A 25,877-nucleotide genomic window follows, 5' to 3' on the forward strand; every position below is an offset into this window, starting at 1 on the left:
GTTGACATTTAATCGACCGATTAGACTAATCGGAATTAGTGAGACCGGCCCATAGTTCGTTGCAATTTTTTTTCGTATTTTATTCGTGCAAGCAACAATAAAATGTAAACGCATCTAACATAATATGACAACGATTCAGTTGTCACACATCACATTGCTTATCGCAGATATCTTTATCCACGAATAATCGCGCGTCACAACGCCATCGGCAAAGAACCTCACGGTCCTATATCTTCTGGTAAAAATTCGATGGGAGCATGGGACGCAGGGATCAATATATTGCCATTTCTGCAACCTGAATCGCTTTATCATTTCAGAAACGAAGATGTGGCTTGTTCTTGATCATATGCCTGTAAAAATAGAAACTTATTGTTATTAAAGATATTGATTTAATGATGATTAATGGAATAGCTTAAAAAAAAATATATATATATATATATATATATATATATATATATATATATATAATATATATATGAGTATTCCATTTGCAAAAGTAGTTATCTCCATATATTATGATAATTATATATATTATAATTTATATGAAATGTTTTTAATGAGAAAAAAACTTGCATAATTTATTTCGTTTAATAAGATCTTTCTTTTGGAAAATTAAGAAAAATGCATTGTTTTAATCAACACAAAACGTGTATATGACATGAAAATACAATTTCTATTTATTAAAATATAATGCATTTGAGTATTTTTCCAACTGGAGAAAGGATTTTGGAACTGAAAATGCAAAAATCAGTAAAATCTTAAAATAAGTTATTAAATTAAACAGATTTGTTATTACTTTAAAGCATTTTTATTATCCTATTAATAAAAAACTTACATACCATGTTACAAAATACCACATTTAGTTATTTCATTGAAAAAAATATGATATTTTTTCCTTTTATGTTAATATCAAAATGTTATATCAAAATAAAAATAAAATATTAAACACAGAGAAAAAAATTGGTAAAACAAGTTTCATAAAAAAAATAATGATAATAAATACAAATTAAAAAATTAATAAATCTTGATTACTCAAAATATAAAATAAGGATTTAACTTCTGTCCTAGAATACTAAGGATCCAAGAGTTCCAATATCTCACGTTTTATAATAATTTCTAAATATAGCAATTTTTGAATTTCTCTCAACTCTATTCGTAATATACTATTCATAAAACAATAAGAATTAAAAAGCTTAGATTAAATTTAAAAAATAATTTATTAGTTTAATTTCAGAAATTATATTAGGAGTAGTATGTGTATGTGATAATAAATTAAATTAATAGGGTATTAATAACTCACTTATCGAGATGTTCCCAAAATATCATTAATGCTGCTCTATCCAAATGCCTCTTTGTCCGACTCAATTCAATCACTGTGACAGCCCATCGCGCTACGTTTGTGTCCAACCTCATCTCATCATATTTTAAGTGAAACGCACATACTGTGAAAGAAGAAACAACATTCACATTTTTGCTCACACATTTAAAATACAATAAAAATGACATATGTGATCGAGTTTTTCTCTTTTAGTAAAGACTAAAATTTACAATATTTTATGTATATTCTTCGCAATTTAATAAAACGCCTAATCAATTATGGCACATTATTTCCATAAACTGAGAAAAATCTAAAAGATAGTATAAAAATGCAAAAATAATCATATATATATATATATATGTATATTTCACTACAAAGAGATTTTTTTCGTACTTTTTGAAAAAATTTCCACTGGGTTACCATCAAATGGCCAACCTTTGAATTGCCAAGCCGGTCCCATGACAAACACAGCAACGACCCTCTCCCAATCGGCATTTGTGAGTTTTTGTGGATTATCGACTACTCGATAAGGTACGGTCAAACCACCTTCCTTCCGCCGTTGAAGAAGCACTTCATTCTCTCGCTTGCAACCCTGCGACCGTTTGTCCTCATTACTAATATACTTCAAGTCTTGGAGGATGTCCTTAGCGTTGTACATGGTAATGAGAGATGTGTTGGCGCTAGGAATGATGATAATGGGCGTTCGACTGGGTCGTTTGTTCTGCGCGGCTTGCTGAGGCGTTAGTTTAGCGGCGGATGTCGGCAGTAAACCAGAGGTTGGCGTGGCGGACGGATTGGTCGGGGGTTTCCTCACGGCGGGATTTGTGCCCTCAGTTACGGACTTTAGGGTCATGCCGTGATACGTTCCCATGGTGTCGATCTTAAAGCCTTCCGTTTCTTCCTTCTGCCGGATGAAACGTTCCTGATCGTAACGATTGTAGACGGCTGGTTGTGGAAGAGGCCTCATGGGTGTCGAGCGCGGCGTCACCATGGGCGTAGGTACGATTGGGCCCTTCTGCCTACCTTCTTCACGTGCCTTAATACTTTGCAGAATCGCAAAGATGTTCTTTGCGAAGATCTTACCGCTACTCTGCAAGATAGTGGCGCGCGTTCGCCATTGACGTTCGCGGGACACGATGTCTTTTGTATCGTCTACATCCATGTCGAGGATTACGCGTAGATCCGAGCCCATGCCAATATCATCGTTCTCCTTGATAGTAGTACGTTTTTTCGCCAAACGTTTTGCCTTGATTGCAGCAATCTTTTCCACTGACATTGCCTCCGAGAGGGATTTGATATTATCGACGGTAACTGAGGCTTCCTTAGGAGCATCCAGACGTGCAGCTAATTGCTCCTTCACCTTTTGCACGTGGGTCTCCTCGAAACGGGGTTTTTTCGATGAGCCGCTTTCTAAGCCATCCTCGGCGGCGCGTTTCACTTGTGTTGGGATTTCCAACGGCGCCGACTTGTCTATGGCGGCTGACGTTGCAGTTTCACCATTGAGATAGGCCAGTAAATCTTTCCTGTCAGGTCGACGCACCACCGGGATATTCTCCGCGGCTGCTTGTCGCACATACACTGGATGTGTAAGCTGAACATGTTTGAGTAGAAATAAAAGACACTCGAGTGTATAGTATTCCTTGGGTGTCCCTTCTTTTCCGGATCTGGAAAACAGAAAGAAATATAAGTATCCTTCTCAAAGAGATTTTTCTTCATTTTGTAAATAATAGACACTTTTATTATAAATATTTTATCATTTTCAATCTTTATATATCTTTTTAAACAAAATATATAATATACGGTCATAACTAAAAAAAGCATTCCTACAATTTAATGTAAACGTGTATATCTAATGAAAAATAAATTAAATATTTATTGTATATATCATAGCAATTTTAATATTTTGTCAATTTTTCTTTGGATTTTATTACTTTTTTTTTCTTTCAAAAAGAAATGCAATAAATCTGAGATTACTTTTATACTTGGAATCAAACTTGTGTATCTGCTTTCAGTATAAATTTTGTTATAAAAACTTTAAATTAAAGTAAAGTATCATAATTTAATTTTGATTTAAAATTCAACTAAGAAAACAAAGGTAAGAAAATAACAATTTTGTACTGCTATTTTAGAACAAACATGATCCTACCTTTCCTAGATTTACAAGTGAAAGAAAAATGATTGAGAAACACTATTAAGCAGTAAAATTTAAGGATCAATTTAAAGCTCAGTAGAAAAAGAAATTAAATTTTGTTAAAGAGAATTTAGAAAGGTATCATAAAAAGGTATAAATGCTAAGTTTTGGAATTTCTCAGGAAAATCAAAGAATTTTTCAGAGAGAAAAATTATAGACATAACAAAACATATGGTCAACATTTCTAATAAAATTTCCAGCACTTCCTTCTAAAAAAATATTTTACATTTTATAAAAAATATAAGATACTTTTATTATCTTATCAATTTTTGTAACTCTTCAAATAAAATATGTAATATATACTAACGCTTTCATTATAAATTTTTTCATACAAAAATAAATGTTTAATTTTGAACTTAAAATCGCAATCTAATTTATCACAATCTAGTTTTGATTTTGAATTCAACTAAAAAAGCAAAAATAAGAGAAGAAATGTTATATCTTTTGCTGCAATTTCCTCAGAGCAAGCATGATTTTATAGATCTTTGCAAGAAAAAGAAAAATGATTCATGCAAAAATGAAACACTTAAATCAGATCATATTATGAAATAAAGTTTAAAGTTTTTTTCCTCTGAAGTTGACATGAATCTATTGACATGAACCACTGCTTAGTGGTTGTTTAGATTACAAAGATTCTATAAAAATCCTAATAATGGTAATCGAGCAAAAGAAAATAGATGTATAATTAATTAAAATTTGATATATTTAAAATTAAAACATCGTAAACGTTTTAACTCACAGAGTCTTCCTCAATTCAATATAAATCTAAACTTTCTTATAGTCTAATTAAAATTTCTTATATTCTAACGAACAGTGTAGTCAGCCATCCATATTCTTTAAAAATTCTTTGTGATTTTCAAATTCAAATTTACAAAGAATTTTTAAAGAAGACGGATGGCTGACTACACTGTTCATTAGAATGTAAGAAATTTTAATTTTAAAGCGATTTTGATTTCTTGAAATTAATTAATGTCTTTTTAATCAACATATATTTAAAAACTCTTGTTTTTAGAGTTTATTTCAATCACTTTGATACAAAGCAAATTTTATATGGATTTATACTACAAATCATGTTTTATTTTAAAATTTCTTTATTAATAACTTTTTAATAAATGAGCAACTAAAATTTTTTAAATATACTTAGAGTCATCTTAAAAACATATGTCAAAATCAAGGTCATTGAAACAAAAGTTTTTACTTATAATTCAGTGCTTTCTAAATATAACACAAGTTGACACAAATGTGTACAACTAAAATGCTGTATTTGCTGTATCATTGTTTTATATCACAATAAATCTTCACAAACAATAAATTTTTATATTTTATCACTATTTATTTTTCTAAGAGTGATACTCTAATAAGAGATTTTAAGATTATATTTAAGTATAATCACTCGAAATATATCTGAATTTCAAATGTGCATGTATAATCTTTTTTTTTTAGAAGAATCAATCCTGTAATAAAGATCATCATCAATAAAAAAAGAAAATAAATTTTGTTAAGAAATATACAGAAAATATCCAAAAAGATTAGAAATATACAAAAAAAAATACAAACCTTAAGTCTCTAAAGAAAATTAAAAAATGTTTTAGAGAGGAAAATCACAGATGTAACAAGGCACATGATGAATGTTTCTAGCTCGACTTGGCAAAAGTACATCTATAATGAATTTGTTTCTCTATCGTTAGGCTTTAGTGCCTCGTATATACATCGTATTTCCCTCTTTCTCCCGACTCTCTTACTCTGCTTTAGAGATGGCAGTCAAGCACAGATTGTAACCGCACGAAGTAATTCCAAGACGCCGTTTTTGCTGTATGTACACTCACCCATAAGTCAGATAATTGGTCTTGACATTCTTGGGCCAGGAGAACTCGCCAAATATAATCTGGTTCTCGCGTTCAATTATTTCCTTCTTGTTAACATTATACTGGCGCAGTAAACTCAGCGGATCCGCCATGGTCACAAAACTCAGAAACAGCAAGACTTGACCAAGCTAATTGGTGTATTTGCGGCGTCCCCTTTACCCTCCTTTCTCCTATTAAAATCGCGAGTTCTGCAAACGACTTTGGAACATTTCAGGCTGACGCGCAACAGTAGCTATGCCCATAGACTTACAAAACAGATAGAGGAAAGTACATACATACAATTTCATCACAGTATAATCATACACAATAGAGTCATAGACTAATAAACAGTAGCGACACTGATCGTTGGCACTTTTGATGTAGGAGTTCTTAGGTCACGTGATTCACCGCCATGTTGTGAAATGTACACAGTAGAGCACAGTAGAGATAGGACAGGCTCTTACAGACTATATTTCAGGCCATATTTCTAAATGTATAAACCAACACATGCGCATTAAAAATTGCAGCCATAAAAAAGTTCACTATCGCTACTGGGTATGATTATATTGTGATTTCATAGTGTCGCTTGTCGCAGCGATAAATAATCACGTGACTGAATTCTCCTTCGATTTGCCCATTTTTTTATCGTCAGCAACACTGTTGAAAAGTTAGATTAATCCAACTTTTAGCGACATGCCTTGTGCAAAGACTAAAGGTGCCTTTTCATGCATCGCTAAATCGCTCGAAATTTAGCGACGAAACTTATCGATCACTGTTTTTTTTTTGCTATCATGAAAATGAAATGCGCGATAAAAAGTAGCGATTATAGATATTACGATTGACTCCTGTTACAATTCTTTTTGCTCCAAATCATAATGTCCTTTACTGCCAAGTATTGTGAGTGATATAGGCTGTGGTGAAAATCTCGCTACAAATGCTTTGAAATATTTGATGGACCAATTAAAAGAAAGAATTTTACAAATTGACCAGTTCAAAAGCGCTTTAAAGTGTTTGCAGCATTGCGTTGACCATACCCTTCGTCATGTGACCCTCCGATCGCTAAAGTTGCGATTAATCGCCGCCATGAAAAAGTACCTTTAAACATAGAACACTAAAGGATAAATATTGAGTCATCTAAAAAGTATCCGCGGTACTTTGTCACTAGATATATGACCATCAACACACATCTAGTGACAAAAAACCGCGGATACTTTTTAGATGACCCAATATAATAGAGGTATCTATTTAAATTATATTATATTCCAAAACATACTTTCCCAAGAAAATTTTATTCAAAATATATAGGATATATAATATATACTACATTTCGAATAAAATTTTTCTCCGAGAGGACGTTTAGGGCTACGTTCCAAAACTTCGTTTCCAAAGAAAATTTTCATTCAAAATATATAGTACATGTAACGTATACTATAGCATATAGAGTAAAATTTTCCTTGGAATGTAGCTTCAGAATATGATAAATGGATGTTATCGCAAAACTTGATAAAAATATTGATATGTTTCCATTCGAAATGAGAGAATGTAATAGAAAAACGAGTTTTTTCTACTTGAACAGTTATTAGAGCTACATAATGAAAACGTCATCCGAGTGTGGCCCCGTGTATTATTTTATTATTCAGTGTTAAACACAAGAATAAAGTAACATGGGAGCACTCGGGTAATGTTTTCAAACATAGCTCAACTCTACATTTAATAATTTACTTCATGAAGTATATCACCATGTTTTTCCGCCAGATTTTTTTATTTTGAATAAAAATATATTGAATGAGTATATTTTTATCAAATTTCGCGGTGATGCCTGTATTCTAAATAATTATCACAATAAATAAATAAATATAAATTTTTTATCAATAAAAAATTCGTTGCATGTGATTTTACTTCGTTTAACTCTGATTATTTTTATTTTTAATTTCCATTTTATTTATACAAACTTTTTTTTATGATTGCTCAATCCCTGATGAAACGTAAAGCGAATGTCAATAAAGCGTTAATTGGAGTGTAAACAAAGTATAAGAAAGGAGTAACGGAAACAAAAATGAAACTCATAAGAAGCGAAAATTGGAACATGAAACGTAAAAGAATCGTCAACTAAATGTTAAAGAAACATAAATAAAAGTACAAATAAGTTCTTTGGTAAGTACGAGCAGAATGTTCGTTGAATGTAAATGGAGCGTGATTAGGCAGTCTAGAGAACGTAAAAGGAGCATTATCAAGTTCTTAGACGAACGTGAAAGTAATCGAGGTCTTTGGTAAGCAAATGATATTTTAAAATATATTTCATTTATAAACAATAAGATAGGAAACAAGACCGTTTATATTAAATAACATTACAATCCGAAGCGCCACTACGGTCTAAGTATTAAGATGTTGAACTAATATATATATTATTCAAACGAATGAATTAATTTCAGAAATAATAATTACGTGTCGATATGGTTGTCGACATTAACGCAATTAATCTGAAATGTAATAATCCCCCCAAAATTCCCCAAATTAATCTTAAAAAACTGTAATAAACTTATTGCGAAAAAATATTGCCTCGGCCGGGAGTCGAACCCGGATCTCTTGCATTCCGTGCGAGCGTCCTGAGCCTTTAGACTACCGAGACCTTAGCAATAATTTTTCGCAATAACCGATATGTATCGAGAGTAACGCATTATTTCAGCGCGCGTTTATAAACAATAAGATAGGAAACAAGACCGTTTATATTAAATAACATTACAATCCGAAGCGCCACTACGGTCTAAGTATTAAGATGTTGAACTAATATATATATTATTCAAACGAATGAATTAATTTCAGAAATAATAATTACGTGTCGATATGGTTGTCGACATTAACGCAATTAATCTGAAATGTAATAATCCCCCCAAAATTCCCCAAATTAATCTTAAAAAACTGTAATAAACTTATTGCGAAAAAATATTGCCTCGGCCGGGAGTCGAACCCGGATCTCTTGCATTCCGTGCGAGCGTCCTGAGCCTTTAGACTACCGAGACCTTAGCAATAATTTTTCGCAATAACCGATATGTATCGAGAGTAACGCATTATTTCAGCGCGCGTTTATAAACAATAAGATAGGAAACAAGACCGTTTATATTAAATAACATTACAATCCGAAGCGCCACTACGGTCTAAGTATTAAGATGTTGAACTAATATATATATTATTCAAACGAATGAATTAATTTCAGAAATAATAATTACGTGTCGATATGGTTGTCGACATTAACGCAATTAATCTGAAATGTAATAATCCCCCCAAAATTCCCCAAATTAATCTTAAAAAACTGTAATAAACTTATTGCGAAAAAATACATATCGGTTATTGCGAAAAATTATTGCTAAGGTCTCGGTAGTCTAAAGGCTCAGGACGCTCGCACGGAATGCAAGAGATCCGGGTTCGACTCCCGGCCGAGGCAATATTTTTTCGCAATAAGTTTATTACAGTTTTTTAAGATTAATTTGGGGAATTTTGGGGGGATTATTACATTTCAGATTAATTGCGTTAATGTCGACAACCATATCGACACGTAATTATTATTTCTGAAATTAATTCATTCGTTTGAATAATATATATATTAGTTCAACATCTTAATACTTAGACCGTAGTGGCGCTTCGGATTGTAATGTTATTTAATATAAACGGTCTTGTTTCCTATCTTATTGTTTATAAACGCGCGCTGAAATAATGCGTTACTCTCGATACATATCGGTTATTGCGAAAAATTATTGCTAAGGTCTCGGTAGTCTAAAGGCTCAGGACGCTCGCACGGAATGCAAGAGATCCGGGTTCGACTCCCGGCCGAGGCAATATTTTTTCGCAATAAGTTTATTACAGTTTTTTAAGATTAATTTGGGGAATTTTGGGGGGATTATTACATTTCAGATTAATTGCGTTAATGTCGACAACCATATCGACACGTAATTATTATTTCTGAAATTAATTCATTCGTTTGAATAATATATATATTAGTTCAACATCTTAATACTTAGACCGTAGTGGCGCTTCGGATTGTAATGTTATTTAATATAAACGGTCTTGTTTCCTATCTTATTGTTTATAAACGCGCGCTGAAATAATGCGTTACTCTCGATACATATCGGTTATTGCGAAAAATTATTGCTAAGGTCTCGGTAGTCTAAAGGCTCAGGACGCTCGCACGGAATGCAAGAGATCCGGGTTCGACTCCCGGCCGAGGCAATATTTTTTCGCAATAAGTTTATTACAGTTTTTTAAGATTAATTTGGGGAATTTTGGGGGGATTATTACATTTCAGATTAATTGCGTTAATGTCGACAACCATATCGACACGTAATTATTATTTCTGAAATTAATTCATTCGTTTGAATAATATATATATTAGTTCAACATCTTAATACTTAGACCGTAGTGGCGCTTCGGATTGTAATGTTATATTTCATTTATTCGGTAAATATCTAAAAAAAAATGCTATACTTTCTTTATGGAGCCCTAGAGGCTTACTTCAAAAAATTATTTGATTAGAATACAACTTAAAAATCTTTCAATGCTACGTCTTCCTAGTCTGTGCGGTTTTTTAAATTCGAAAAGTTAGTTCTCGCTAAGTTCTTCTGGTGGCGATGCCGCATACTACTCAATGCTTCGTTTTAAAATAAATTTTTTTATCTCTATATCCTGGAAGCGTACTCGAAGCGTATTTGAATGCTCCGTATACTTTTTGCCGAACGTTTAGGAAGCGTAGACGAAGTACTAATAAATGAAGTGTTTAGGAAGTGTATCAGTACACTCCAGGCATTCTTTGTGAAGTGTTGAAAAACGTTTGAGAAACGTTAAATTAATGAAAACAAAAATTTTAAATGTGGGAAATGTGTTTTGGGCACACTTTACGTTTGGGGAGAGTTCGTGGAGTATGTATAAATATTCAAAATCATTAAGAGTCAATGGAATGTCAATGAAGTGTTAAGTTTAAGAAGCGTTAAAAATCTTTGTTCACACTTCTTTGATGTTTCGACAAGCTTTACATTTTCATCAGGGTGGAGATGAATTATTTTATTATATTCATTTAATGTATCAGATTCTTTCTATAATGCTCAATTATCATAGCCCATTAACTATCCACTATTAAATAAATATATGCAATTTATACATATTTTCACATATACTATCATTTCATGTTCCATTATTATTATTGGACTTATTTAATATAATAATTATTAGGTGCGCAACTAAGTTCTCGCTATTATTTTGATGAAAATGCAACTTTATTGTGAAAAAATGGCTTGGAAATGGCTTGGCGGGTAACTCCTAATACTGAAGCAAGCTCTTCTTGCGTTTGGCACGGATCCTCATCGAGCAATGCCTCCAATTCAGCGTCTTCGAAGGTTTTTGGCCTTCCTTCACGCGGACGGTCGTCAACATCGAAATCACCGAAGCGACGAAACCAATCTCGGCACGTTGTTTCACTTATAGCAGCATCTCCGTAAACTTTTTGGAGCTCTCTATGCGCTTCAGCCGCCGTTTTCTTCGAATGAAAGAAGAAAATCAATACTTCCCGCTTATGACGATTATTTGGCACAAAATCAGACATTTTCACACAAAAGAATATGACGTAAAAACAAAATCACTAATGTTTCAAAGCGATTTGTTTACCATATGTCTAAGCTTGGTTCACGACGTTTAGGTTATGTCAGAATCGACCAGCACTTACTGCTGGAGCCATCTGTTGACAAACAGCGGAAACTTAGTTGCGCACCTAATATTTCACCTTACAGTTACTTTAATTTACTTTAATAAATTGCATCGAAAGCGATACTCTCTTTCTTCTTAGGCTACGTTTCCACTGAGCGCGTCACACGTCGCGTCGCGAGTTAACTAATCAAAAACATCCCATTTTATTGTACAATATCATTTGACGCGCAACTCTTTACGTGATGCGTTGTAATTTTGCTCGACATTCTAGAGATAAAAGATTCTAGAGACAAATTGACTGAATTATTAATAATAATCGAGTTTCTACACAGATTGATTCTCGAAAATTTGTTGTTTGTCGTATTAGTTATGATCCAACCAAAGAAAGAATTTCTTCAAAAGTTTGTGGTAATTCTCGTAAAGTTGAAATAGGTTTCATGATCATATAAGCAGAGCTCCTGTATTAAATGTTTCCAGTTCCCATGAGTTGGTCTCGTTTTAAGTATGGGACGTTCCCAGAATCGGTAAAACCTTTTCGATTTTCCTTTTTCTCAAGTTTCATTCGTCTATGCAATAGTATCATGCCAAAAATTTTCGTTCGCAAATGCTGTCGATAGGCCTCCATGATTATAAATTACTTTCTCGCTGTATTGCGTTGATCTGTGGTAATGCGTTCAGTGTGAATTAGTACGACACTATTCTTCTTTCGCGTCGCATCGTGAAGGTGACTTTTCATGCGCAGCATGCTGCGGCAGCAAAAATGTCAATGCAAATTTTTCATAATTGCTTTCGCTGCATTTGCTGCGCATGAAAAGGAATATGGGTAATAGCATATGTATTAAAATTTAACCTAAATATGTATCTTTTATTTGCTTAGCTCGAAAATTAATATAAAAAACTTAAAAAGATAAAAACTTGTGATTATATGGCAACTGTTAACGCAATTACAATTTGGACAACTATCATTTCAGGTAATTATTTAGAATTTAAAATATTCCTATCATTTCAAATCTTAATAAAAATGTACTCATTGTATGTATTCACTATAAATGTACTCAATTTTCACATTTTTTGCAAATATTGCAGATTTTCTCAGCTTCGAATTCTTTGCTGCTCATTGTTCGTTCGATTGAATTTTAAGATGCGGCAAAATGTATTTTGTGTCGTAAGTACGTCATCTCAAGTAAAATTTTTAACCAATAGCAACGAGTTGCTGTCGCAGCTTGCTGCGTATAAAAAATCAGCTTGACGCGACATGTAACGCGTTCAGTGGAAACGTACCCTTAATCATTTTATTGATCAGTGTCATCTATCATTTCGACAAATTAAAAGTATGTGTTGCTTCTTTGTTCCAACCAACCTAACGTTACTTTAACTTTCATGACCATTACGTTAATATCGAATCAACATTAACTAAATTATTTAAGCTTCAATTATTATTGAGAAAAGGCTCCGAAGTTTCCGCTTGGCCTGGACTCATTTTCATCATCTCTAATTAAATATAACAGTTGTAATTTTAATTTTAATTTGCTGGGACATGTCACTTGTCCGTGCTATCTCACTCTAGCTCAGCGTCCTTACTCGGGACGTAACAAGGATTCTGTATCTTGAAACGAGGTAAAAATTACAAAAATGAACGAACTTACTAGAATACTAATAATTTCATTGGTCAACACCTAGTAAATTTGTTTACTTTTGTAATTTTCATCTTGTTTGAAGATACAGAATCGACCTCAAGATTCTATTTATAATAAAAGGGGACTGATTTTGCGTTTCAAGTTAAGTTAAAAAAGTTACAAACGTAACTTATCCCCGTAAAGGTGATTGTCTGCGATTAATCCTCCTTCCTGACAATCCTGACGAAGATTAATTGCAGACAAAATTGTCTTAACGAGAGTTACGTTCGTGACACTTTTTCTTACGGTGCACTCATTCCGAATAATAAGCATAAGTTTTAAACATTAAGTAGCATGAAATTGAACAATTACAGTCGAATACGAGGAAAATAGACTATTAGCGGTTTCGGTCCGACTGAGTTTGTACTAACCTGGGTTGAAGTAAGATGTTTCGTGCTTTCCTATTTGTAACGTTAATCAATAGCGAAGCATTTTCTAACCGAAGTTGATGCAAACCCGGTCGGGCCGAAAACCGCTATATGATTCGTCCATTTTTTATGACTTAAGGCTTAAAACACCTATTGTAAATCCGGGATTATGCGCAGGACTGCCAAATTCACAAGCGCCGCGAGTGTCAAGAATCGAAACTTAATTCGAAACACAAAATCGATGTTTTCTGAAAACAGAACCCCTATTCTTGGTATCAATCATGAAACTTTATCTCTAAGATGAAAAGTGAAAAATTTCTCCATTAACTTCAATGGTAAAAATTTTCACTTTTCACTTTCCATTCTAAGGATAAAGTTTCATGATTGATACCCTTAAAAAGTATCTCATACGAAAAACTAGAAAATGTTATAGTACATGTGACGCATACTATAGTATTTCCCTAGTTTTTGTATGCGATACTTTTCGAGAATAGAGACCCTAATCAGATTGAGGGGTGATGTCCCACGCAGCGAATCGTGCGTATTCGGATTGGCGATACGCGAATTCGCTTATGCACGATCGCATATCCGCTGCATGGGACATCACCTTGAAGGTGCGATTACATGTAGCTCGGTACGCAGTACGCGGTACAGAAACTAACTATAGGAACCGCGCAAACTGTGCCGCTTGCTTCTTTTTTCTTCTATTACATGCAACGCGGCCAGTGACAAATTCACATTATTAAGCACTTTTTAATAGTTTTTTAATTAATTTAACAATTAATTGATTTAAATGCAATTATTAAGTAAATTTGTTGAAAAAAATAAGAGGATGAAATGTGAATAAAAATAAATTAATATATTAAAAAAAATTTATATTAAAGTTTATTTGTCACTAGCCCGTGCCGTTTATCGCGCTACATGTAAGAGTGCCATCGCATGATGCATATTGCTGTACGTGCGTATTCACGTATCGAAGGCTCTGACCAATCACGATCCGCCGTTTTACATACGCTATAATTGTGTTCTTAATATCCCATAGAGCGGTTCGTGCATAATGCTGGATTCATACTGGATCCGACGTGCGTAATGTTCTGCAATCAGAAAGCAGAATTTTATTTTGTATCAATGATACGAAGCAAAATACTGTTTTCTGATTGGTTGTAGAGCGTCATACGACGCACGTCAGATCCAGTGTGAATCCAGCATAAGTGAATTAACGGATCGCCAATCACAGAACCGTTCTCTTAGATCCGTTTGCAAATTTCGCAATTATAATTAATAAATCTTTTTTGGACCATATACTTGATCGAAATAATCAGATCTAATAATCGGAATAATCTAAATTTCGTTATAAGTGATATGATCGAAAAAGAATTAAGAGTATTGACAACTAGAGAGACTATCAATCGCGTCTAACGGAATTTCCATGAACGTAGCGCTTGAATCTATATTTCGGTCAAATACATGATATTTAAATATTTAATTAAAAGTGTCTGGAAGATTCACAAATGTTTTTAATGGTACTTTATAACTCTTCGTACGAAATACAAACTATTCCATGTATAAACATTGTTGAATTTAGATCCGGCTGATTATTTTAGTCAAGTACATTGTCCACAAAAAAATATTCATTAATTATAATTAAAATAGACTCACAAATCTTTTTAATTGCACTTCAAAAAACTCTTCATACAAAATACAAACGATTTAAAATAGTAATTTTTACAACCGAAGATTTTGTCTGGTCATGTCAGTCGGAGCCTAAGGATAAAATCACAGTGCGGAATAGGACTACAAAATAGAGAATGCGTCATTGAAACAACCACTCAGCGCTATTCCGCATTTGATGTTGCGGAATAGCGAGTGCCTCATTGTTCTTGTAATAAACCGTCATATTTTGAGAGGTTAAAATAATTTGATGCTGATTAATATGATGGAATTGCGTAATGTCGAGACAAATGAAGCAAAATGATAAAATCTGAGTGCATAAATATAGATACGAAGATAAAAAAAAAACAATGATGCATTACGTGCGATTTCAGTGTGCCCTTTTCCGCACTTTTCCATCATGCCAGCTTTGTGCGCTATGTTCACACAATGTGGAAAAATAATAGTAAATGCGTTAAAGCAGTTCAAAAAATTATAAGATTGTAAATATTAATTGTAAAACATTGAATACTACAACAATGATAATTGTTTTTATAATTTGAAAAAATATATTTTATTTTAATAAGCAGATTATTAATATGAAGTTAGTAGTTTATAAATTATATTCATGCTGGACATCTTTGACGCATCATGTGAACATAGTACACAAAACTTGCATGATGGAAAAATACAGAATAGCACTGATTGATTACTTCAATGATGCATTCTGTATTCTGCAATCCTATTCCGGACCGTGTGATTTCACCCTAAAAGACTTGTAACACTTTTTTTTCGATGGGTTTTGGAATGCAGCTTATTTATCGAGCGATGGGTTTTTATTTCTGGGTCCATAAATAAGAACCAATCACTTGGTGAGCAGACTGCAAGTACAAAGTCCGACTATAAATACGGGCATAAGGTTTCTTTATAGGGCTGCGTTCGGATTCCCTGGGTACTCCCCGGATGTCATCTCGTCCTTGTTTACCGAACATTAAACAAGGATGACATGATACCCGGGTGGGAATCCGAACGCAATCTAGGTCTTGCGGAACGAGAAGCAGAGAAACGACAGAGAGCGCTAATTTTAGAGAGAGAGAGAGAAAGAGACGCTTGCGAACTGAGCACACCGTCTTTCCATTATGGTCTTTCTCCCTGAAGGCATGTTAGAAGAGGAATATGGTAATTGAATAGTGAAGCTTATTGAACAATGATCGTATAAAATCGTATAAACAGACGTCGAATGAAAGTCTCGTGACAAGCGTGAACCGGGATGGTATCGATTTGAATATTCATCAACCTAATTTTTTTGAAAGTGTTGCCGACTTTGTATTTTGTACTTAATTGGCTACATGTATCTTGTTTTCGAGAACCAGGGCAAATCAAATTTAAAAAAAGATATCAGATAGATTTTTCGCGAATTCCGTTTTTCCATGTCATGCTCAATGTAATTTATAACGTAACGGTCACTTTTGCCTTGCGAATTATTTTGCGACTTAACCTCGTCAAGTGATCGTTTGTCAACCGCATCTTCAAATGGGATTCTTGTGTTCTCGTAGTGACGCGATTCGGTCAATATTATTTATTCGCGAGATTATATTCTAAGACTTCCTCTCCGAGGAAGATTTTATTTTATATGCCATAGCATACGATATGTATACTATATATTTCGAATAAAATTTTTCTCGGAGAGGAAATTTTGGAACATAGCTTAGCGCAAATTATAAATATAATTATTTTTAAAGTAATTCTCCAGAGAAGAGCTCCGATTTTGATCAAATTAGGTTCATTCGCGTTTTTTTTTTGGCTTCGCCATTTTCGCGATCATTGCATTACTTTTAATTTTTGTATCTCTCATAAGAATGTGATCTGACTGTATTAACCTCCGTTTATTATTTCGGGAGACGGGAGTCATTAACTTTGAAGAAAAAGATACGTTTTTGTGTAAAATGAAAGAATAGCTAAATGTGAGAAGATAATTGATTATGGTTAGACAATTTCTTATGATTTAATGATTTTTAAGCTTTAAAGCTTAGATAATGACTATACTATTATAGAAATTATATATAAATTTTGATGATTGAAAAAGTCATTAAAAAATTAAAAACTTAATGACTTTGAAAGTCATTAAAATTCATATTTTTGCATAGAAATTTTTTAATTTAAAATAATGTAAACACAAACAAAACATTCAATGTATTATTAAATTTTAATATTTACATATTACAGAATTTATTCCTTAAAGATAAATTTAATATATTTAGATTGTGCGAATGCTATCAGTAATATCTTATCCTTTTTCAACAGCCGTTCCAAAGATTCGTACAATCTGGCCGTGTGGCCTATGTGAGCGATGGTCCTTATCAAGGCAAATTGGTTACCATCGTTGATGTCATTGATCAGAATCGGGTATGAACAATATAATTTCTCTTTGTTAAAATGTTTTCATCTTTTTGGTATAAAAAAAATTATAGAATTATACAGTATCAAACAATTTTTTATAGTTAATATATTGGCTGCATTCAGTAGAATACAACAGTTTTGCAACCATTTTATGATTGTCTGCTGAGATAGAATACATTCTTCTCGATTTAAAAGTATAATCCAATCAGTGCAAAGAAAACTTCCAATAGTTGCAAAATAAATGTTCTGAACGTAGTCATTGATTAATAATTTGCAACAATGTTAATTATAATCATTTTTTAATTATAATCATTTTTTGCGCAACAAACACGCATTTCACATGGATTTTTTTAGCTATTTCTTATACAATATCATTTTTATATTAAATAGACAAAAAGATTATTATTAGACTAAATTTAGATTAAATACTTTAGATTAAATAGGACAGAAAGATTTAATTTTAACAAATAAAATAAAAGCATTGTGTGGCTTTTCTATAATAAACTCTAATAATATATAAGAAATCTCTATAATAAATTTATATAATATAATTTTATAATATATATAACTTTATAATAACTCTACAATAAATTCTATAAATAACTATATTATAATAAACCAATAATTTCTATATTTTTGTATAATGGAGTAATAATAGGAATTTTGCCGACTAACTTTGATGATGTTAATTTCATTCTAATAATATACATAGTTGTAACTTCTTTAATAAGTTGTTAAATTCTTCAAATCTTAAAACTCATCCCCTTTTTACACATGCAGGTTCTAATCGATAGTCCATTGTCAGGTGTATCCCGTGGTGAGATGAGACTCGATCAACTTCACTTGACAAAATTCCGTTTACGTTTTCCGTTTTCTGGATCCTCTCGTGTCGTGCGTAAAGCATGGGATGCGGCTAATATTAACGAACTTTGGAAAGAGACGATGTGGGCCAAAAAAGTTGAAGCCAAGAAGAAGGTATTATAGAATATGTTAATTCTTTATTTAGCTAATAATTACTATTTGTATTAAACAAATATAATACTTATTTCATTTCTAGCAAATGATATTAATGCATTTTTGTCTTAAAAAATAAAATAATTAAAAATTATGTTTATAAAAATTAAATATGTGATGAACCAGTATTTTTTGATAGGAAATGCCGTCTGACTTTTACTGACGACTATAACTTAATTCTGATGATATAGTTTCATCTTTAGAAATAATATATTTTGGAATGATATTATATTTGAGAAAAATATTTTTCTGTTTCAGCGTGCAGAACTCAACGACTTTGATCGCTTCAAGCTGCGTAAAGCGAAGCAGATAAGAAATAAGTTGCGGACGGACGCGTTTTACAGATTAAAAAAGAAAAATTAAAGCTGGCGATGCAGCGAGTAAAAGTACAAAAAAAGCTGAAAAGAAATAATATTCTAAATTAAATATAAGATTATTTTATGAAAAGTCTGATTATTTATCATATTTCTTTCATATGCTACAAAAAATTATAAAAAATATTATAAAAATTATAAAAATATAATAAAGTAAAGGTTGAACTTGATCAAGATCGATAATGCAGACTTTAGGGATTCTATCCACTGAACTATAAAGAAGCGTTTATATTGTATTTGCCGTAACCTATAAAAATTGATCTTTGAGTATTTCCATCTTACAGTCTAATAAGAGAGGAATACTGTAGCCTAGTTTCCACCGAGAGTTTAAACCGGATCAGAATGTAAAAACTCATCAACTACAGTTGAATATTCCCGTTACAATCGAACGAATTGAGGGTTGGTTCTTATATTCTGATCCGGGTTCATTCTAAACCCTCAGTGAAAACTAGACCTATGATTAGGGCTGCCGCAGACAAAATTTCTGTAAGGTCGGGTTCACACCTTGACGGAAAAGCGGAAGCCAATCGGAACTCGCAGTAGTAAGCGGTACATTTTGCTTGTCATTTCCATCTTTCCGCGAGTTCTGGTCGGCTTCCGCTTTCCGTTTTTCCGTCAACAGTATGAACCCGGCCTAACAATAACCTTATGGGTGCGATTACATGTAACGCGGTATAGAAACTAACTAGGTAACTATAGTAACTGCACAAACTGTGCCGCTTGCTTCCTTTCTCCTCTATTATATGTATCGCGGAGATAGATTAGTGACAAATAAGCTTTAATATAAATTTTTTTAATATATTAACTTATTTTTATGCACATTTCATCAACACTCTTATTTTTTCAACGAATTTATTTAATAATTGCATTTAAATCAATTAATTCTATTATATTCCGCTCCAGCTGCCTCATCTCGGGAGATGGGTTAGCGGGAACATTCTAAGCATTTGGCGGGAAAATATAAGCATGAAAAATAAAAATAAAACTGCATATTGTTAAGATGCGACAATTACATCTAACTAATGAAGAAACAAATATTGTTTACGTTTTGGATTTAAATGAAGAATTTGCTCGTGCTTCAGAAGGTAAATATTCTTTATCATTCGTTTTATATTTTTGAATTCTGAATCAAAGAGGGTTAGGAAACAATGTTTGCAATTTATAGGATCTATATGCAAATAAATTTGTAAAATTTTTGACAAATTAAAATATTCGTAAAAATAAGTTTCAACAACATTGTTGATTTGAAATAATTTTGTTTTCAACAACTTTCTGTCTGTTCTGCTAGCAAATGAATACCAAGTAGTAGAAGGTCGCTGGCTTTTGAACTAAAAAAAGTGAATAACTCATTTTTGCATATTGAAGAAATTGTTCAATAGACAAACCATGCTGCATTATGAACAAATGTTAATATCTGCTGGCATTGACTCTTTTTATCATCATCGGGATAATCAATAATGAATGCGATATATTGGGTCATCTAAAAAGTATCCGCGGTTTTTTGTCACTAGATGTGTTGACCATCAATAATTTGTCCGGTGAGCGCTCACCACTTTCATTAATATGCAAAAATAGATTATTAATTTCTTTAGCTTAAATCTAGCAATCATCCATTTACTGCCAGAATATTGACAGAAAGTTATTGAAAGCAGTTATTGAAAATCATTTTAAATGAACAATGTTGTTACAACTTATTTATATATAATACAAGTGTTTCATGAAAACTTTACTCTACATAGATTTAATATACTTTGTAATAAACTTTGATTATTTTTCATTTTGTCAGATATAAAATATTGTACTGAATTACTTATTAAAGGCAAAGGCAACAATGCGTTCTACATAGTCTTCAATTCTAGGCATATTTGTTCGCTTTATCTCTTTCAAAATTTGACAACTTATTATTAATTGAATTTCTTCTTCATTATCTTCATATATACAGGTTGATATGTCGTTAAATGTATTCAAAATATTTATTAAAATTGGAGCTGAATTTAATTACATCACAATGAAATTTTTTTTATGGTGTAAGATTAAAAATTATTTTTAAGAGAGATGAATTGCTATTTAAGGTAGTATTAATCATCTAGTAGATCTCGCTTCGCCTAATTATAATTTATCTTGTCAGGATTGAAGAAGGAGATTATTAATGTTGGAGAGGTTTCTGAAGAAACGGTCTCTTGAATTTGAACACTGACCTTAATTGCAAAACACAATCGGTACCGCCACCAGAGGGATGCATCGAGTTAAATGTCTCGATTTTAAAAACAACATAAAATATAATAAAAGATGCAGCATTAGAAAATTTTTCAGTTGTGTTCTAATAAAATAATTTTTTGAAGTGAGCCCCAAGGACTTTAAGATAGGTATAATCATCTTCCGCGACGTCACTCACTATGACGTCATTCTCCGCAAATTATCCACTATGACAACATGCATCATGACATTTTCTTCCCCCTCTCCGCAATGTCATCCCCCTTAGCTAGTGACGTCCTTCTATGACGTCATTCCCTCCCCCTTCGCCTGTGACGCCACCCTACTTTTTTTGCGAATGTATGGCGTGCGCTCGTTTCCATTTACGTTGGTATCATTGAGCCACCTCTTCATATTGTTAGATCTTTTATTTGTTATTTTGGGCTAGCATCATTTTGGCATAAAAACTCTGTCGTGGTATACTACAGTAATCTTCTAATAATTTCCGAATGCGCCCACCTGTTTTACCACTCCAAGCAACATCCTCTCTCTCGCTCCAAATTAAGCATGTATATGTAGATTGCTAAAAATAATTTGTCAAATTTGACAATCCAAATTTCAAGCGCAAGGCAAAAATTTTCAGACTTATTCACATATCAGGCTTCTTGACTGATGCTACTGATACTATGACATTGTTCAATGCATGCATAACAACAATAAATCGCCCATAGCATAAGTGGTGTAGAATTCACATTTATGCCTTATATGCTTACTAAAAGACAGTGTATCTACGAAGTATGGTCACTTATCGATTTCATTCTAAGCCAAGGCATTTAAACTAACGTGTTTCCTATAAATTGTAGCTCCTATATTCCAACTTTTAATTTTAAGCCGTTATCCTGTTCTCAATGATTTCCTTCATTGTTGAGCCAACTAAATACTAGAGACAGGAAGAACAACAATCTTTTTACTAACTCCATATATGATCTTCGTTCAATTATTTTCAAATTTTTGACAAATTATATTTATAATCCGCTTTTGCGATTCATATCTGAAGCTCACATAGGCAATTCTCTACTTTATGTTATTGTTAATTTTAAGCGGAAGGTAAGATCTAACTCTGCGACATCAATACAAGGAATATCTCATTAACCTGGCACTCCACTAAAAATCCCCTGGACGTAACACTAGCGTCTCGCAAACGTCGAGTATTTTTTAGAACTCAACAACGCACGTGTCGACAAAAAAGATAAATTCTAAATTTATCCATACATTTCTTCTTTCATACTCATCTACACCAAGAAATGAATTCACTGGAAGTTTTAAACGCATTATACCATCTCAGTGTCCGACCTGCAGGGGTCTATCCTGCCGACCGATTGCCGAGGGTGTGGACGAGATCAACTGTCATTGTTGTTAACATAGACAATCACGATCGACCTGGCCAACACTGGGTTGCCTTCTCATCGGAAACACGGAACAGAAACGTATTCGATAGCTACGGCATGCCGATCTTGGATTCAAGATTCTTCTTACGACTTCGGCGAAACTCCACCACGTATCGCTGGAACACGACGCTTCAAGGAATGTATATTGAATACTTAAAAAAATATTATTTGTAGAAATAAAAATTAGATTAAAATTTAGAAAGAATTAAAAAAATATATAACGTTTGAAATAACATGGAAGACGTTGCATCAATTGTTCGTTCCTGTTTTACATCCTCTTTCTTTCAAATAAAAGTAAGAGTCTCCTAGTCTCGAAAATTTTCGTAAAGGATCCCATCATAAATATTAAAAAGAAGACTTTCACTAAGCCGTCGGAGATATAGGGTCGTGCCAACAAAAGATGACTCATAAAACTATTTGCTATTCATGTACGTGCCTTGCCCTCTCCTCACAATAAAAAATGCTACAGTCCCAATCTCCCACTCACCGTCTAGGCGGTGGTTACGCCCATGGTGGCGGAAATGGCATGGAGGGAGTTTGTTTTGACCCAAGGGAGGCGTGTAGGGAGTTTATTTTGGCGCCAGGGGTGGCGTGGAGGAGGAATGTTTTAACGCGCCATACTTTCCCCATTACTACTTACGTGTCGACACGTACTTGAACGCCCGAAATAAGAAGTAACTGTGATATATGAACATAGAATTGTGCAACCGAAATCGAGTCGACGCGAATATTTGCGGAATGCAAGTTTAAAGTAACACATATCTTGTAACCTTGTTCAATATATTTATTAAAGTGTTAATTCTTCTATTGAAATTAGTGTCTTGCTTCTTTTACCTCGTCCTTGGCGAACCCACAACTCGTACCCTTATATCCAAGGGTACAATAATAGCAATTACTCAAAACCCATTCTGGTACTACAGTCATATATGTTTTGAAAGATACCTGTGAATATTGTAGCCATTTTGAGCGCTCAGTTGTTTGACAATGTCCTCATTTTTATATTGGGTCATCTAAAAAGTATCCGCGGTACTTTGTCACTAGATATATGACCATCAACACACATCTAGTGACAAAAAACCGCGGATACTTTTTAGATGATCTAATAGATGAATACTTGTTATAAATACATGCGCCTGATGTATTGCAGCCTCAACTACAACTAGCATTTAAAATAGCATTTAATCATGTAGTAATCCGAATTGCGTTAATATTTCGGAATATCAACCCAATTCAAATAATGTAAAAAACGCTAATGTAAAATTCGCGATTGTGAATGAGCACATTTTAGTAGAACAGTTGCGACAATCACGCATGAATTCCATACGGTATCGCATAATTATAAGAGATTGCCAAATGCGATCGGTCAGCACCGACTGCTTGATAATGGAACCAGGACACAAGCTCCAATTAAGCTGACCAACTCAGCATCTTAGAATAAGATATTGTCCGCTTCTTGAATCGAGGAAGGGAGAAGTCGAGTAAGCGCGGATACAATACGTCGCGTACGTTTAGTCGTAATTAAAAAATATTACTCTATAAGTGAGAACGTGCACGATATTTTTCGGTAACGTGACATCCGAGCTATGATAAAGTCGTTGACCATACAATAAATTGATCAACAAGCAAGTTGTGTATTAATAGTGTAAATAGCAAATGTTTGTAAAAAAATATTGATTCTATGATTCTTCTAACCTTATGTGCGCCCTGAATCCTCGTAATTATTCATACAAGGAGTATAACAGCTAAAAAAAATACTTTTTCTAAAAGCTAATCACAAATAAATGAAAAAGACTTAGAAATTTAATTCAAGAAACATACTTTTTGTAACGATAATTTTGCATCTCTCATGACGGCAACACCATTTTGATGATGACTATCAAATATTTATGGCGTAGTTTTATTACGACGTAGTTTTAGCATTGTTATCAAATAAAAATTATTTTTGTGATATTTAATTAGTTGGAGTACGAAATGGCTCTTTCATGTCTACTCTCCCCTACAGCTGAGGCCACTCTCCCAAAGATTTATGCGCTAGAGATTTCATATTTCGATTGAAGGCCGATTGTTTCATTAAAAAAAAAGAGAAAAAGAAGAAAGCACAAGGTTTAATTTATTTTGCGATTACTGTAAACTTTTTTTTGTTATTAATATTTGATCAACACAATCACAGAGATCTTTTTATTATTATTATTACAAGATTATATATAGTGCAAGCACAATTACAGGCTTTTTTATTATTCGTAAAATAACATAAACTGCGGATAATCACAGACTTTCTTATTACTTTCCATGTAATTTAAATATTGTACCATATAGCACGTTATATAAAACACAAAGGCAATACATTACAACATCTTTAACGCAACTAATATTCGCGAAAACCAGCATCTTTCGTACATTTATTTTGTAATAGCTTTTCTATCTCTTCTTTGGTTTTTTTTTCTACATTACGCTATTATTTAGTAATAATAGCAAAAATATTTTTAAATAAACATTCTGAACGAAAACCCGTAATAATTAATAAATACCCTACGCGAGCGAAAAACTGGAGATTTTTCCTGTTTGCTGAAGAACTGGAGATTGATCCTGAAAACTGAAGTCTCCAGTCGAAATCTGGAGACCTGGCAATCATGAATATAACCAACAGACAACGGACGCAAATACAAGAAAATGGAAGAGAAAAAATAGGTGGAGAGATTGACTTGAACGACATATGTGGGTTTGTCTAAATATTGGGTCATCTAAAAAGTATCCGCGGTTTTTAGATGACCCAATATTTAGTTAATCTAATTTGGCATAATTTAAAATTTAATACTAAACTAGAATAAATATCACTGTTTTTTTTTTAATCTTGTAAAGTGTGTACAGCAATCCATATGTATATTTATATTTCAGTTAACATCCCAGATAGCTAAATCTGAAGAGACAGATCTTGAGCAGAGTCTGCTACCAATTTTTAATTGCAGAAAAGCAACAAATTGTATAGAGTTTGTCTACTATCAGACAATGGGTGTGTTCGGGGAGATGCTATTCGCGCTATTTAGCGCTACAAACTGTTCGCGAAGCTGCAGATAGCGCTAACAAACACGATTATGACGTTATTAATGATAGCATGTTACGTCACAACTGCGCGCTATCAACGCTATTCCTTCCGAGATAGTGTATTGATAGCGCTAGCATTTATAAATCCATGAACGACCCTAGCGTAGCGTTGGTAGCGTTTAACATTCGTCAAAGTTAGATTAATGTTTGAGGGGATTCTGTTCTCGAGTGGCACCAAACTTTTTTCTCTTAGAATTTTGTAGAGTGAATGTATCTACGTAATGTGTGAATTTCAAATTTTATCATAATGAATACAATCTCAATTTTAATCTCTGCTGATGGTTTGTCAGTAGGCTGGAGTGAATGTAATTCTTGTTTAATTGTGTATCACTTTTAACTTTTCAAAGTTTCTGCGAAGTTCAATTTGTGTATTTGATTTCATTATAAATGTGAAAATCAGAGGTACCGTGTTACTGGCAATTTTTAATTCCCGTGTACGGAAAAAAGTTACTATTACGGTATAGCATGGCAGAGTATTCCGCTGCAGATGCTTAAGGTCCTTATTAGATGTAGATATGCTTCTTCTTCTAAAATCGAACGAATTCTAAAATCGACAACGGATGCTCAAGAGTTCAAAGGTCCTTTTATCTGATTAATTTACTTAGTGT

The 25,877-nt window shown here is 33.0% G+C and overlaps 2 protein-coding genes and 2 long non-coding RNA genes across 5 annotated transcripts in view; 1 reads left to right on the forward strand and 3 right to left on the reverse strand.

The window, feature by feature from the left end:
* Positions 1–25,877, reverse strand: part of LOC147907660 (uncharacterized) — a 54,270-nt gene that overhangs the window by 25,970 nt on the left and 2,423 nt on the right. The gene's annotated exons all lie outside the window — the stretch shown is intronic.
* On the reverse strand, positions 173–5,625 carry hyx (cell division cycle 73 hyrax). Of its 2 annotated transcripts, none has more exons than XM_087412661.1 (4): positions 5,336–5,625; positions 1,754–2,982; positions 1,301–1,442; positions 173–350 (listed from the first exon to the last, which is right to left on the reverse strand). In XM_087412661.1, exons 1-4 carry the CDS (start codon positions 5,464–5,466, stop codon positions 314–316), a joined length of 1,539 nt encoding a protein of 512 aa, XP_087268787.1. In that variant the 5' UTR covers positions 5,467–5,625; the 3' UTR covers positions 173–313. The 2 variants fall into 2 exon arrangements, with proteins under 2 accessions (XP_087268787.1, XP_011069159.1); XM_011070857.2 differs by having other exon boundaries at positions 1,712–2,982; positions 5,336–5,622.
* On the reverse strand, positions 8,847–12,009 carry LOC147907661 (uncharacterized). The gene is made up of 2 exons (XR_015547189.1): positions 11,006–12,009; positions 8,847–10,877 (listed from the first exon to the last, which is right to left on the reverse strand). It is a non-coding gene; the product is annotated as an uncharacterized LOC147907661 (long non-coding RNA).
* Positions 15,763–18,696, forward strand: LOC105154999 (large ribosomal subunit protein eL14). The gene is given in 5 exon segments (XM_011070858.2): positions 15,763–15,917; positions 17,043–17,144; positions 17,919–18,113; positions 18,411–18,511; positions 18,513–18,696. Coding segments are annotated over 5 exon segments (453 nt in total). The 5' UTR covers positions 15,763–15,914; the 3' UTR covers positions 18,565–18,696.

Source organism: Acromyrmex echinatior, chromosome 13, assembly GCF_024713525.1.
Source record: "Acromyrmex echinatior isolate Ae372 chromosome 13, ASM2471352v2, whole genome shotgun sequence".
Classification (NCBI taxonomy): domain Eukaryota; kingdom Metazoa; phylum Arthropoda; class Insecta; order Hymenoptera; family Formicidae; genus Acromyrmex; species Acromyrmex echinatior.

What these genes read in the sequence shown, in the direction of transcription:
- hyx (XM_011070857.2), bottom strand. Translation starts at nt 5,466, where the DNA reads ATGGCGGATCCGCTGAGTTTACTGCGCCAGTATAATGTTAACAAGAAG. An exon ending in ACCAATTATCTGACTTATGG is followed by an intron (nt 2,983 to 5,335) that starts GTGAGTGTACAT and finishes TCTGTTTTCCAG; the next exon opens with ATCCGGAAAAGAAGGGACAC. An exon ending in AGTGGAAATTTTTTCAAAAA is followed by an intron (nt 1,443 to 1,711) that starts GTACGAAAAAAA and finishes CTTCTTTCACAG; the next exon opens with TATGTGCGTTTCACTTAAAA.